This window comes from Parambassis ranga, unplaced genomic scaffold, assembly GCF_900634625.1.
Source record: "Parambassis ranga unplaced genomic scaffold, fParRan2.1 scaffold_184_arrow_ctg1, whole genome shotgun sequence".
NCBI classification, from domain to species: domain Eukaryota; kingdom Metazoa; phylum Chordata; class Actinopteri; family Ambassidae; genus Parambassis; species Parambassis ranga.
Genome location: NW_021144741.1, coordinates 2,725 through 18,149, shown reverse-complemented (window position 1 = coordinate 18,149; position 15,425 = coordinate 2,725). Strand labels below are relative to the sequence as shown.

The 15,425-nt window shown below is 41.0% G+C and overlaps 1 protein-coding gene across 1 annotated transcript; it reads right to left on the bottom strand.

Annotated features, from left to right (window-relative positions):
• Window positions 1-11,199: 11,199 nt before the first annotated feature.
• LOC114429637 (interferon-inducible GTPase 1-like) lies at window positions 11,200-13,261 on the bottom strand. The gene is made up of 3 exons (XM_028398339.1): window positions 13,212-13,261; window positions 12,460-13,027; window positions 11,200-11,316 (listed from the first exon to the last, which is right to left on the bottom strand). The coding sequence occupies exons 2-3, from the start codon at window positions 13,019-13,021 to the stop codon at window positions 11,276-11,278; spliced, it is 603 nt and encodes a 200-aa protein (XP_028254140.1). The 5' UTR covers window positions 13,022-13,027; window positions 13,212-13,261; the 3' UTR covers window positions 11,200-11,275.
• Between the last annotated feature and the right edge of the window lie 2,164 nt (window positions 13,262-15,425).

The following is a 15,425-nucleotide window of genomic DNA, read 5'->3' as shown; positions in this document are numbered from 1 at the left end:
TGAAACACAGACTCTTTGTATGACTGAACTGAACTTAGAGTGTTTACTCAGTTTCCCGGTCTCTGTCTCTCTCTCACCTATGTGTGGTGGTGTTAGAAATGTTACAATTAATAAATTGATCCCCCTCAAACTCATTAACCTTGACTCACTATCCGTGAAGACTATACAGAAGAACTGTTTTTCATTACAGCACACTGCTCATCCACTACATAACTGTACTGGAGTTATGTTTTGATCTTGTGTTTATGGCCTTATGCCTATGCCTGCTATCTATGCTCTTCCTCTCGGTGAGAGGTGTTTTTGTTTCAGAGTGGCTGGGCGTGGTTTCCTGGGTGCTGGCTGCTGGTACACCTGGACCTCATCTGGACTCCCTCTCCTGCCCACAACTGCCTCCTCTGCTGTCGTTTAGTTCATTAAAGAAACCCTCAACCTAAGCTGTCAGTCTGCTTCTGGGTCTTGCTGCTGTTAGTGTAAGTTTGTGCATGGCTAATAATAATGATATCAACAAATAATCAAATGATGCACATCTCTTTTTATTTGTATTTATTAATGTCATGACAGTCAAAAAGGGAACACATCTGTAATCTTTTTTCAATCTAACATGTAATCTTACCACAGATTATCAGACACACAGAAACTCAGTGCATTTGTGCAGACAGGCATGCAAAGATGACCTGAGAAAGTGGAGACCATGTCTAGTGAGCGGAGGTTCTGTGTTAACGGTCAAACTGGTTGGATGTGGTGGAAAGGCAACAGGAACAGTTCTTAAGGCATGACATGATTTACAAGAAGTATACAGTGGAGAGATGCTATATACAACATCCAGCTTTACTGAGCTTTGAAAGGACACCAAAGAATGAAGAATCTTTTTGTTTCTTCTCAATTAAGACTTGTTTGTGGTCAACGTTTGATTTCATCTCACACGCACATGCAAGATTCTGGTCTAATAATCATGGGTGCAATGGTACTGTTTCTCTGGTACCTGCTGGAAAAATGTAACTCATCAATAATCATGTTCAGTTTACTGGTTTATGCTTTGTATATATATTGTTTTAGGTGATATGCTGAGAGCCAAACAAATTAAACACATTAAAATGACAATCTGTGTATATGCGCACCGGGCCCATGTGTGCAGACAGCAGCAGTGAATTATAAAAACACCACCATGTAGAGACAGAAACCACATGTCATCGTGCAAATAAGGTAAATAAGGTAAATAAGGTAAGTTGGAGGGGTTGGCTGCTCCCTAATTTCAAGGATGGGAAACACTGCTTTGTGTGTGTGTGTCATGTCGTGGTTGTGTTGCAATATGGTGAAAAAGGCAGAGCAGCAGTCTAGCAGTTAAAAATAACCTGGCTATTGAAATAAAAATAATAAATGTATTGATAGGGAGAGATGCACAAGCAAACTTGGCAAGAGAAACTGCATGAGGATGGATACTTATATAGTGGCACTGACGTCCAGGACAAAGGTTGTGGTTGATTTGTTTGTGTGTTATAAATAATTGTCCAAATGCTTGCATATGGGGCCAATCTGCTGCAGCTCCTTCAGACTTAATAGCCAGTGAATCTGCGATTTTCTGTGTTTTTTTTTTCACCTCCCGTCCTGAGCTGGAGCCCTCCAGCTTTCTGTAACTTAATGGGGTTTTATTTCTCGAAAGATACAGGCTGGGGTGTTAACCCAACCTTTCCCCATGCACATGAAATGATGCATTAGTCTGGGTCAGTGAGCACAGCTCTGACAGATAATTAAAAAGCCTGATCGTGGATTGAAGGTGAACACTACCTGCAAGCTCACACCATTGCTTTAATTGCCTTTAATATCACCCCAGGTATATAAGTTCTAGTATTTGTAAACTTAGGCAGAAAAATCTAAATACATACTAAACACATACTTTAAATTTAAACTGTAGGTGTACAAGAATATTTTAATAACTTAATAATAATTTTATTGTTTTACCCATGTTTCCTGCGGTGCCCTGTTGATGGCACATGTCCAGTAGTTACACAATGATTTAATGCCATGCTGTGCTGTACAAGCCAATTACATGTTATTTGTAATTTGAAGGACTCTTGTTGTTTTGATGGTTGTCATGGTTTTAGGAGAAAATTCTAGAATATCATCGGTTGTCATGACATCCTTAAAGTTATGTGTCATGCGTAACAACCGTTGTGTGTTTAAAACACAGAAAATGTCAGGGTACTTACTCACAAACTTCATCGGAGAGGGGAGCTTTGGGACCGTGTTGAATGGTTACAGGCTTCCCAGTCTGACAAATGTGGCAGTAAAATGTATTAGGAAAGAATATCGATCGATGGCCATGAGGGAGATCAACGTTTTGAAGAAACTCAGATGTTTGGATCCGGACAAGTGCAATTTGGTAAAGTGTTATGGCTATTTCAAGCAAGGCAGCTACACTTATATTGCAATGGAAAAGTTAAATACAGATACACAACTACATGGAAAACCACACATACCTACCTGTGGATGAGATTCGAGTAATCCTGCACCAGACCCTGTGGCTTTTGAATGCACTCAAGAGCATTGGTCTTGTACATTTGGATATCAAACCAGACAACATAATGCTTTAGTCATGAAAAGCCGTTAAAGGTGAAACTGGATTGATTTTGGTTTAGCCTCTGATGTGTCAGAGATAGAGCAAGGTTTCCACATACAACCTACTGGTTACACAGCGCCAGAGGTAACCTTGGGCCTCCCAGTGACCACGGCTGTGGATATGTGGTCTCTCGGATGTGTGGCGGCTTTCATGTATATAAACTCCCATCTGTTTCCTATCCAGGATCCATTTGAGGAATTAAGCATCATTATAAGATGCAAGGTCAGCCAGCTAAACATGTGCTGGATAAAGGGATGTACACTAAAAGGTTTTTCTGGAAGAAAAAAACATGGGAAAGCAGCACACATGGCAACTGAAAACCAGGGATGAATACATGACCACAAACAGTATGCACAGCGAAGACTATGGTGGTATTTCTGAAGACTTTCATTGTGGTGGATGATCTGCTCAAGATGCGCCAAGACCCAGAAACAGTCAAGAAGTGGAAAGACAATAGGCATTTTTAAGCCTTCTTAAAAGGATGTTACACACAGATCCTGCAAAGAGAATCACGCCCATAGAAGCTCTGGGGCACCAGTTTTTTGACCATGAGACACTTTCCTAACAAGAGTCCCACAGACCCAAGTGAACTTCCAGATGTTGAAGAACCCACACCTTCAACTTCCTGCAGCTTTGTTGGTCAAAACAACATTGGCACTAATACAAACAACACAAACAACAGTACACCCAAAGGGAAACTCGAGAAGTCCACTCTGAAGAGGATGACGTGGAATATACCTGACAAGTCTAGACCTGGAGATAAACCTGACAAGGCTAGACCTGGAGATAAACCCAACAGCCTCTTTGTGGTGATAAAACTGACAAGTCCTGTCTAGAAGATAACCGAACAAGTACAGTCAAGAAATCCACAGTCAACAACACAAGTCAGCAGTGACAGAGAAAATACAGGTTTAGCACAAATAAAACCCAGAAGACACTGCTGACGAGGATTAGAAATTTCTTTTCAGGATATTGAGGCCTGAAGATGAACTCAACAAGTCTTGCACAGAAGATAAAACGAACAGGTCTAGTACTGGACATCAACCCAGAATGTCTCAGTGAGTGATTCTTCTCTCGGCACACATGGCAGGCAGCCGCATAAGCTCAGTTGGCAGGACAGGAAACAGATATGATTCGTTCACCGAAGTCGCCCCCGGATCTTCGTTCTTTTGTCACATGACGACCAAGCCACTCAGGCTGTGGTGGCATCTGACCAGCAGCAAATGATCAGCAAACGAACGGACGTTCGTGATCGTTCACAGATCATTCATAGATTGCTCATTTGCTGAAGCTCAGCTGCGGGGCTGTGTACTGAGAAACAAACAAGGAAATGAATCTGATATCTGACCTCCTTCATTTGTGACAACCGGCATACGCTATCATAACTAATTAGTGGTCTTTGGTTCTTGTTGATGTGTAGAGTTATTGTGTATATAATGTAAAGTTGTGTCTGTATATAATGCTTTCGAAAATTATATGTTTTAGTGTTATTCGCCATTAAATAATAAAATATTAATAATACATACTTTAATAGTTCCTGTACTTCATCCTCTCCGCTGCACATATGTGTTCATTTAATGATAAATATTTTTTAACTTTACCAGTGTGTAAGAAGCAGTTCTCCTTCTCGTCCGTCGTTCATTTGTCATGCGATAGGCTGCTCAGGCTGCACAGATCAGAGCTGTGGATTCCTTCTCGTTCTCGTTCTTTCGTTCATTCTGTCACGTGACGGGCTTCCACACACGCTGTGTGGGAAGCAGCACACTCTCGTTCATGGGCTGTTTTAGAAATGAGAGAAAAGAGGTTATATTTCTCATCACATATAAATGTCATGTATGTTATTTGTCACCTGCCAATCTACGCTGCGGAGGTGTGGGAATATCTGTGCGGAACATTTATATGTCTCTACGGAGGACACACGGGGGGAACTCAGGAGACACACGGAAGGCACAGGTGGACGAGTGGACCTTTCCCTGGCTGGATTTACCGCGATTTAAGTGGAATCTACGGACAAATGTAGATTTACCAAAGACAGTGGATTACCCCAGGACTAAAAAAGGATTTACCCGAACGACTGGAGTTTGGTGAGATCGCGTTTATTCTTTTTTTAATGAGCGACGTCTCACCGAGGAACTGCTGATCTTGTCCTCACGGAGGGACACGGGTCATTTGGACCGTTCTCTCGAACTCTGAACTATAAATATTCTGTATATATTATTTGGGACTGATCGGGTTGCACTAAACTCTGGGGGTACAGGGGAGAAGCTTTGTGGAAAAAGACCGGTTGTGTCGCGCTGCTTGTGTGCGGAGCTGATCACCTGAGCTCTGCCTGCAACACAGCGTGAACTCTAAACAATCGATCTCTGGCTCCTCTGGGTTTTTGTAAATATTGTTGGATTTTGGTGTGGTGTGTGTGGCCTAGCCTGGCGGTTTTTATTAACAGATAAACCAGCAGCAGCAAAAATAAGACCCGCCCGTGAGAATAGTGCGTTGTGCCGTTTTCCTGATTTAAAAAAAAAACAGGTGCTTTATTGTGGTGTGTATTTGCTCTCTTATGTGTTCACATGCTTTGAATTGCTTGTGGTAGTTGTGTATTATACTTTGTCAGCAAAATTAAATCAGTCTGTTTGTGGTCACTGTGCTCATTAAAAAGGACTTAAGGACCAAATCTTAGTAAAGACATCTGGCCTTAATACACCATCATAATGGTCAGAATGAAAAAAAGGAAATTGTATTTAATATTATGTCATATGAGAAAGAGTGTTTGTGACTATAGAAACTCAACATTAAATTTGCTTCTAGTAAGATCTGTAAGATCACAACATTAGACTGTGTGAGTGTGTGCAGTCTGGAAGCTAGGGTTGTGTGAGCATGATGGCGAACACCATCACAGGTGGGAACATGTCCTCAGTGTGAACTAACCTTGAATGCAGTTGTCCCTGATTTTGGTTAAAGTCTTCTCTCTGTCAAAGTTACTCTTGCACGTAATTTCTTCACTTTGTAAATCCCTGTCGATCTTTGAGCGACAAAGTAGAACTTCCTTCTTCATCTTCCTGATCTTCTTAGCCAGTCTGACGTCATTTTCTCTGAAGCGAGTGTCTGAGATGATGATGAAGAAGTCATACTTCTCCAGTCCAACATGCTTCTTGTACTTATTAGCTGGAAACTTGGTGGTGCCGATACCAGGGAGATCCCATAAGACCACATTAGGATAGTTTGGATGAGGGTATGCTGTAACCTCTGTGGTGGTTTCTACACAACCAGTGGGTGCAGCTCCATCATCTCCATTGTTTATGCCTCTGAAGGCATTAACAAAGGTGGATTTACCAGAGCCAGACTCTCCAGTGACAGCGATGTTGGTGGAATGTTGTTCTGCTTGTCTAAAAACTCATTGATCTTTTCTACAGCCAGGGTTTGATCACTGTTCTGGAGTACTTCTTTAATTACTTCTGCGAGTGGCTCAGAAGAAGGTAGACCAGCCATTGGCAACTGAAGGAAAGTATAGGAAGTTAGAATTTGAAAAAAAGAATCAACAGATGAGCATCATATTTAAAATCTCCACCTATTCTACCTGATTTAGGAATATCTAAGTAATAATCATAGTAAAGCGAGTTCTACTTAGTTACATACAGCACCATCAAAAGGATAAATTCAGAATATTAGCAGGTACTTACACTGGAGTCCTGCTCAAACAACCACTGAGTGAGCAGCAACAACACCTTAATCTACACTGATATTTGTTAGACAAGCACTAGGCTGTCATCAGCTGTCATTGACCTATCAAAACACTTTAGGTGACTCAGTATAAACCAATCAGTTGTCTTCATTTCAAGGTAAACCTGTAATACATGTCATTCCCAGGAAGTACACAGGCGGAGCTGCAAGTATTCTGTAGGTGTGTAGGCGGGGAGAGTTGAGTCTGTAAAGGGCTTTATGCACGCTATGGGTAAAACATTTTATGTTTTAATGTTTTAAAATCATTCATGGTCTGTCTTGTCCTCCACTTGGACAATTTATAAGCTGCCCACGGCTTATAATAATCAGACCTGCCAACATGATCTCCTTTGTCCTTACTTCACCTTGCTCCTGCCATCTTGTTTAAATGTCTTTTTATGTATTTTATATGTATATAACCTGAACAGTTATATGAATGATTTATTCAAATGGTTGATGCTTGGCATGTAGTTTTTAGGGGGACTTTTTAACATCTGTTAGAAAATTCTAATCTGATAATGATTGTTACATAAAGTCAAAGGTGTGGTGATGTTTCCCTTGTTCCTGCTCATGGCTTTCTTTGATTTGATGGTACAGGTTTGACCACTTGTGAAACACAGACTCTTTGTATGACTGAACTGAACTTGAGAGTGTTACTTCAGTTTCCCGGTCTCTGTCTCTCTCTCACCTATGTGTGGTGGTGTTAGAAATGTTACAATTAATAAAATTGATCCCCTCAAACTCATTAACCTGACTCACTATCCGTGAAGACTATACAGAAGAACTGTTTTTCATTACAGCACACTGCTCATCCACTACATACTGTACTGGAGTTATGTTTTTGATCTTGTGTTTATGGCCTTATGCCTATGCCTGCTATCTATGCTCTTCCTCTCGGTGAGAGGTGTTTTTTGTTTCAGAGTGGCTGGGCGTGGTTTCCTGGGTGCTGGCTGCTGGTACACCTGGACCTCATCTGGACTCCCTCTCCTGCCCACAACTGCCTCCTCTGCTGTCGTTTAGTTCATTAAAGAAACCCTCAACCTAAGCTGTCAGTCTGCTTCTGGGTCTTGCTGCTGTTAGTGTAAGTTTGTGCATGGCTAATAATAATGATATCAACAAATAATCAAATGATGCACATCTCTTTTTATTTGTATTTATTAATGTCATGACAGTCAAAAAGGGAACACATCTGTAATCTTTTTTCAATCTAACATGTAATCTTACCACAGATTATCAGACACACAGAAACTCAGTGCATTTGTGCAGACAGGCATGCAAAGATGACCTGAGAAAGTGGAGACCATGTCTAGTGAGCGGAGAGTTCTGTGTTAACGGTCAAACTGGTTGGATTGTGGTGGAAAGGCAACAGGAACAGTTCTTAAGGCATGACATGATTTACAAGAAGTATACAGTGGAGAGATGCTATATACAACATCCAGCTTTACTGAGCTTTGAAAGGACACCAAAGAATGAAGAATCTTTTGTTTCTTCTCAATTAAGACTTGTTTGTGGGTCAACGTTTGATTTCATCTCACACGCACATGCAAGATTCTGGTCTAATAATCATGGGTGCAATGGTACTGTTTCTTCTCTGGTACCTGCTGGAAAAATGTAACTCATCAATAATCATGTTCAGTTTACTGGTTTATGCTTTGTATATATATTGTTTTAGTGATATGCTGAGAGCCAAACAATTAAACACATTAAAATGACAATCTGTGTAGCTGCGCACCGGGCCCATGTGTGCAGACAGCAGCAGTGAATTATAAAAACACCACCATGTAGAGACAGAAACCACTGTCATCGTGCAAATAGGTAAATAAGGTAAATAAGGTAAGTTGGAGGGGTTGGCTGCTCCCTATTTCAAGGATGGGGAAACACTGCTTTGTGTGTGTGTGTCATGTCGTGGTTGTGTTGCAATATGTGAAAAAGGCAGAGCAGCAGTCTAGCAGTTAAAAATAACTGGCTATTGAAAATAAAAATAATAAATGTATTGATAGGGAGAGATGGCACAAGCAAACTTGGCAAGAGAAACTGCATGAGGATGGATACTTATATAGTGGCCTGACGTCAGGACAAAGGTGGTTGATTTGTTTGTGTGTTATAATAATTGTCCAAATGCTTGCATATGGGGCCAATCTGCTGCAGCTCCTTCAGACTTAATAGCCAGTGAATCTGCGATTTTCTGTGTTTTTTTTTTCACCTCCCGTCCTGAGCTGGAGCCCTCCACTTTCTGTAACTTAATGGGGTTTTATTTCTCGAAAGATAACAGGGCTGGGGTGTTAACCCACCTTTCCCATGCACATGAAATGATGCATTAGTCTGGGTCAGTGAGCACAGCTCTGACAGATAAATTAAAAGCCTGATCGTGGATTGAAGGTGAACACTACCTGCAAGCTCACACACCATTGCTTTAATTGCCTTTATATCACCCAGGTATATAAGTTCTAGTATTGTAAACTTAGGCAGAAAAATCTAAATACATACTAAACACATACTTTAAATTTAAACTGTAGGTGTACAAGAATATTTTAATAACTTATAATAATTTTATGTTTTACCCATGTTTCCTGCTGTGCCCTGTTGATGGCACATGTCAGTATTTACACAATGATTTAATGCCATGCTGTGCTGTACAAGCCAATTACATGTTATTTGTAATTTGAAGGACTCTTGTGTTTTGATGGTTGTCATGGTTTTAGGAGAAAAATTCTAGAATATCATCGGTTGTCATGACATCCTTAAAGTTATGATGTCATGCGTAACAACCGTTGTGGTGTTTAAAACACAGAAAATGTCAGGGTACTTACTCACAAACTTCATCGGAGAGGGGAGCTTTGGGACCGTGTTGAATGGTTACAGCTTTCCCAGTCTGACAAATGTGGCAGTAAAATGTATTAGGAAAGAATATCGATCGATGGCCATGAGGGAGATCAACGTTTTGAAGAAACTCAGATGTTTGGATCCGGACAGTGCAATTTGGTAAAGTGTTATGGCTATTTCAAGCAAGGCAGCTACACTTATATTGCAATGGAAAGTTAAATACAGATATACAACAACTACATGGAAAACCACACATACCTACCTGTGGATGAGATTCGAGTAATCCTGCACCAGACCCTGGTGGCTTTGAATGCACTCAAGAGCATTGGTCTTGTACATTTGGATATCAAACCAGACAACATAAATGCTTAGTCATGAAAAAGCCGTTAAAGGTGAAACTGATTGATTTTGGTTTAGCCTCTGATGTGTCAGAAATAGAGCAAGGTTTCCACATACAACCTACTGGTTACACAGCGCCAGAGTAACCTTGGGCCTCCCAGTGACCACGGCTGTGGATATGTGGTCTCCTCGGATGTGTGGCGGCTTTCATGTATATAAACTCCCATCTGTTTCCTATCCAGGATCCATTTGAGGAATTAAGCATCATTATAAAGATGCAAGGTCAGCCAGCTAAACATGTGCGGATAAAGGGATGTACACTAAAAGGTTTTTCTGGAAGAAATACATGAAAGCAGCACACATGGCAACTGAAAACCAGGGATGAATACATGACCACAAACAGTATGCACAGCGAAGACTATGGTGGTATTTCTGAAGACTTTCATTGTGTGGATGATCTGCTCAAGATGCGCCAAGACCCAGAAACAGTCCAAGAATGGAAAGACAATAGGGCATTTTAAGCCTTCTTAAAAGGATGTTACACACAGATCCTGCAAAGAGAATCACGCCCATAGAAGCTCTGGGGCACCAGTTTTTGACCATGAGACACTTTCCTAACAAGAGTCCCACAGACCCAAGTGAACTTCCAGATGTTGAAGAACCCACACCTTCAACTTCCTGCAGCTTTGTTGGTCAAAACAACATTGGCACTAATACAAACAACACAAACAACAGTACACCCAAAGGGAAACTCGAGAAGTCCACTCTGAAGAGGATGACGTGGAATATACCTGACAAGTCTAGACCTGGAGATAAACCTGACAAGGCTAGACCTGGAGATAAACCCAACAGCCTCTTTGTGGTGATAAAACTGACAAGTCCTGTCTAGAAGATAAACCGAACAAGTACAGTCAAGAAATCCACAGTCACAACACAAGTCAGGCAGTGACAGAGAAAATACAGGTTTAGCACAAATAAAACCCAGAAGACACTGCTGACGAGGATTAGAAATTTCTTTTTCAGGATATTGAGGCCTGAAGATGAACTCAACAAGTCTTGCACAGAAGATAAAACGAACAGGTCTAGTACTGGACATCAACCCAGAATGTCTCAGTGAGTGATTCGTTCTCCTCGCACACATGGCAGGCAGCCGCATAAGCTCAGTTGGCAGGACAGGAAACAGATATGATTCGTTCACGAGTCGCCCCCGGATCTTCGTTCTTTTGTCACATGACGACCAAGCCACTCAGGCTGTGTGGCATCTGACCAGCAGCAAATGATCAGCAAACGAACGGATCGTTCGTGGATCGTTCACAGTCATTCATAGATTGCTCATTTGCTGAAGCTCAGCTGCGGGGCTGTGTACTGAGAAACAAACAAGGAATGAATCTGATATCTGACCTCCTTCATTTGTGACAACCGCATACCTATCATAACTAATTAGTGGTCTTTGGTTCTTGTTGATGTGTAGAGTTATTGTGTATATAATGTAAAGTGTGTCTGTATATAAATGCTTTCGAAAATTATATGTTTTAGTGTTATTCGCCATTAAATAAATAAAATATAATAATACATACTTTAATAGTTCCTGTACTTCATCCTCTCCGCTGCACATATGTGTTCATTAATGATAAATATTTTTTAACTTACCAGTGGGTAAGAAGCAGTTCTCCTTCTCGTCCGTCGTTCATTTGTCATGCGATAGGCTGCTCAGGCTGCACAGATCAGAGCTGTGGATTCCTTCTCGTTCTCGTTCTTCGTTCATCTGTCACGTGACGGGCTTCACACACGCTGTGTGGGAAGCAGCACACTCTCGTTCATGGCTGTTTTAGAAATGAGAGAAAGAGGTTATTATTTCTCATCACATATAATGTCATGTATGTATATTTTGTCACCTGCCAATCTACGCTGCGGAGGTGTGGGATATCTGTGCGGAACATTTAGATGTCTCTACGGAGGACACACGGGGGGAACTCAGGAGACACACGGAAGGCACAGGTGGACGAGTGGACCTTTTCCCTGGCTGGATTTACCGCGATTTAAGTGGAATCTACGGACAATGTAGATTTACCAAAGACAGTGGATTACCCCAGGACTAAAAAGGATTTACCCGAACGACTGGAGTTTGGTGAGATCGCGTTTATTCTTTTTTTAATGGAGCGACGTCTCACCGAGGAACTGCTGATCTTGTCCTCAACGGAGGGACACGGGTTCATTTGGACCGTTCTCTCGAACTCTGAACTATAAATATTCTGTATATATTATTTGGGAACTGATCGGGTTGCACTAAACTCTGGGGGTACAGGGGAGAAGCTTTGTGGAAAAAGACCGGTTGTGTCGCGCTGCTTGTGTGCGGAGCTGATCACCTGAGCTCTGCCTGCAACACAGCGTGAACTCTAAACAATCGATCTCTGGCTCCTCTGTGTTTTTGTAAATATTGTTGGGATTTTGGGTGTGGTGTGTGTGGCCTAGCCTGGCGGTTTTTTATAACAGATAAACCAGCAGCAGCAAAATAAGACCCCCCGTGAGAATAGTGCGTTGTGCCGTTTTCCTGATTTAAAAAAAAAACAGGTGCTTTATTGTGGTGTGTATTTGCTCTCTTATGTGTCACATGCTTTGAATTGCTTGTGGTAGTTGTGTATTATACTTTGTCAGCAAAATTAAATCAGTCTGTTGTGGTCACTGTGCTCATTAAAAAGGACTTAAGGACCAAATCTTAGTAAAGACATCTGGCCTTAATACACCATCATAATGGTCAGAATGAAAAAAGGAAATTGTATTTAATATTATGTCATATGAGAAAGAGTGTTTGTGACTATAGAAACTCAACATTAAATTGCTTCTAGTAAGATCTGTAAGATCACAACATTAGACTGTGTGAGTGTGTGCAGTCTGGAAGCTAGGGTTGTGTGAGCATGATGGCGAACACCATCACAGGTGGGAACATGTCCTCAGTGTGAACTAACCTTGAATGCAGTTGTCCCTGATTTTGGTTAAAGTCTTCTCTCTGTCAAAGTTACTCTTGCACGTAATTTCTTCACTTTGTAAATCCCTGTCGATCTTTGAGCGGACAAAGTAGAACTTCTTCTTCATCTTCCTGATCTTCTTAGCCAGTCTGACGTCATTTTCTCTGAAGCGAGTGTCTGAGATGATGATGAAGAAGTCATACTTCTCCAGTCCAACATGCTTCTTGTACTTATTAGCTGGAAACTTGGTGGTGCCGATACCAGGGAGATCCCATAAGACCACATTAGGATAGTTTGGATGAGGGTATGCTGTAACCTCTGTGGTGGTTTCTACACAACCAGTGGGTGCAGCTCCATCATCTCCATTGTTTATGCCTCTGAAGGCATTAACAAAGGTGGATTTACCAGAGCCAGACTCTCCAGTGACAGCGATGTTGAGTGGAATGTTGTTCTGCTTGTCTAAAAACTCATTGATCTTTTCTACAGCCAGGGTTTGATCACTGTTCTGGAGTACTTCTTTAATTACTTCTGCGAGTGGCTCAGAAGAAGGTAGACCAGCCATTGGCAACTGAAGGAAAGTATAGGAAGTTAGAATTTGAAAAAAGAATCAACAGATGATCATCATATTTAAAAATCTCCACCTATTCTACCTGATTTAGGAATAATCTAAGTAATAATCATAGTAAAGCGAGTTCTACTTAGTTACATACAGCACCATCAAAGGATAAATCAGAATATTAGCAGGTACTTACACTGGAGTCCTGCTCAAACAACCACTGAGTGAGCAGCAACAACACCTTAATCTACACTGATATTTGTTAGACAAAGCACTAGGCTGTCATCAGCTGTCATTGACCTATCAAAACACTTTAGGTGACTCAGTATAAACCAATCAGTTGTCTTCATTTCAAGGTAAACCTGTAATACATGTCATTCCCAGGAAGTACACAGGGCGGAGCTGCAAGTATTCTGTAGGTGTGTAGGCGGGGAGAGTTTGAGTCTGTAAAGGGCTTTATGCACGCTATGGGTAAAACATTTTTATGTTTTAATGTTTAAAATCATTCATGGTCTGTCTTGTCCTCCACTTGGACAATTTATAAGCTGCCCACGGCTTATAAATAATCAGACCTGCCAACATGAATCTCCTTTGTCCTGACTTCACCTTGCTCCTGCCATCTTGTTTAAATGTCTTTTTATGTATTTTATATGTATAACCTGAACAGTTATATGAATGATTTATTCAAATGTTGATGCATTGGCATGTAGTTTTTAGGGTGACTTTTTAACATCTGTTAGAAAATTCTAATCTGATAATGATTGTTACATAAAGTCAAAGGTGTGGTGATGTTTCCCTTGTTCCTGCTCATGGCTTCTTTGATTTGATGGTACAGGTTTGACCACTTTGTGAAACACAGACTCTTTGTATGACTGAACTGAACTTAGAGTGTTTACTTCAGTTTCCCGGTCTCTGTCTCTCTCTCACCTATGTGTGGTGGTGTTAGAAATGTTACAATTAATAAATTGATCCCCCTCAAACTCATTAACCTTGACTCACTATCCGTGAAGACTATACAGAAGAACTGTTTTTCATTACAGCACACTGCTCATCCACTACATAACTGTACTGGAGTTATGTTTTGATCTTGTGTTTATGGCCTTATGCCTATGCCTGCTATCTATGCTCTTCCTCTCGGTGAGAGGTGTTTTTGTTTCAGAGTGGCTGGGCGTGGTTTCCTGGGTGCTGGCTGCTGGTACACCTGGACCTCATCTGGACTCCCTCTCCTGCCCACAACTGCCTCCTCTGCTGTCGTTTAGTTCATTAAAGAAACCCTCAACCTAAGCTGTCAGTCTGCTTCTGGGTCTTGCTGCTGTTAGTGTAAGTTTGTGCATGGCTAATAATAATGATATCAACAAATAATCAAATGATGCACATCTCTTTTTATTTGTATTTATTAATGTCATGACAGTCAAAAAGGGAACACATCTGTAATCTTTTTTCAATCTAACATGTAATCTTACCACAGATTATCAGACACACAGAAACTCAGTGCATTTGTGCAGACAGGCATGCAAAGATGACCTGAGAAAGTGGAGACCATGTCTAGTGAGCGGAGGTTCTGTGTTAACGGTCAAACTGGTTGGATGTGGTGGAAAGGCAACAGGAACAGTTCTTAAGGCATGACATGATTTACAAGAAGTATACAGTGGAGAGATGCTATATACAACATCCAGCTTTACTGAGCTTTGAAAGGACACCAAAGAATGAAGAATCTTTTTGTTTCTTCTCAATTAAGACTTGTTTTGTGGTCAACGTTTGATTTCATCTCACACGCACATGCAAGATTCTGGTCTAATAATCATGGGTGCAATGGTACTGTTTCTCTGGTACCTGCTGGAAAAATGTAACTCATCAATAATCATGTTCAGTTTACTGGTTTATGCTTTGTATATATATTGTTTTAGTGATATGCTGAGAGCCAAACAAATTAAACACATTAAAATGACAATCTGTGTATATGCGCACCGGGCCCATGTGTGCAGACAGCAGCAGTGAATTATAAAAACACCACCATGTAGAGACAGAAACCACATGTCATCGTGCAAATAAGGTAAATAAGGTAAATAAGGTAAGTTGGAGGGGTTGGCTGCTCCCTAATTTCAAGGATGGGGAAACACTGCTTTGTGTGTGTGTGTCATGTCGTGGTTGTGTTGCAATATGGTGAAAAAGGCAGAGCAGCAGTCTAGCAGTTAAAAATAACTGGCTATTGAAAATAAAAATAATAAATGTATTGATAGGGAGAGATGGCACAAGCAAACTTGGCAAGAGAAACTGCATGAGGATGGATACTTATATAGTGGCACTGACGTCAGGACAAAGGTTGTGGTTGATTTGTTTGTGTGTTATAAATAATTGTCCAAATGCTTGCATATGGGGCCAATCTGCTGCAGCTCCTTCAGACTTAATA

Coding starts and splice junctions, on each gene's coding strand:
- LOC114429637 (XM_028398339.1), bottom strand. CDS start 13,021: ATGGCTGGTCTACCTTCTTCTGAGCCACTCGCAGAAGTAATTAAAGAA. Junction 11,317..12,459: donor CAGGGACAACTGCATTCAAG/GTTAGTTCACAC, acceptor TTTCTAAAACAG/CCATGAACGAGAGTGTGCTG.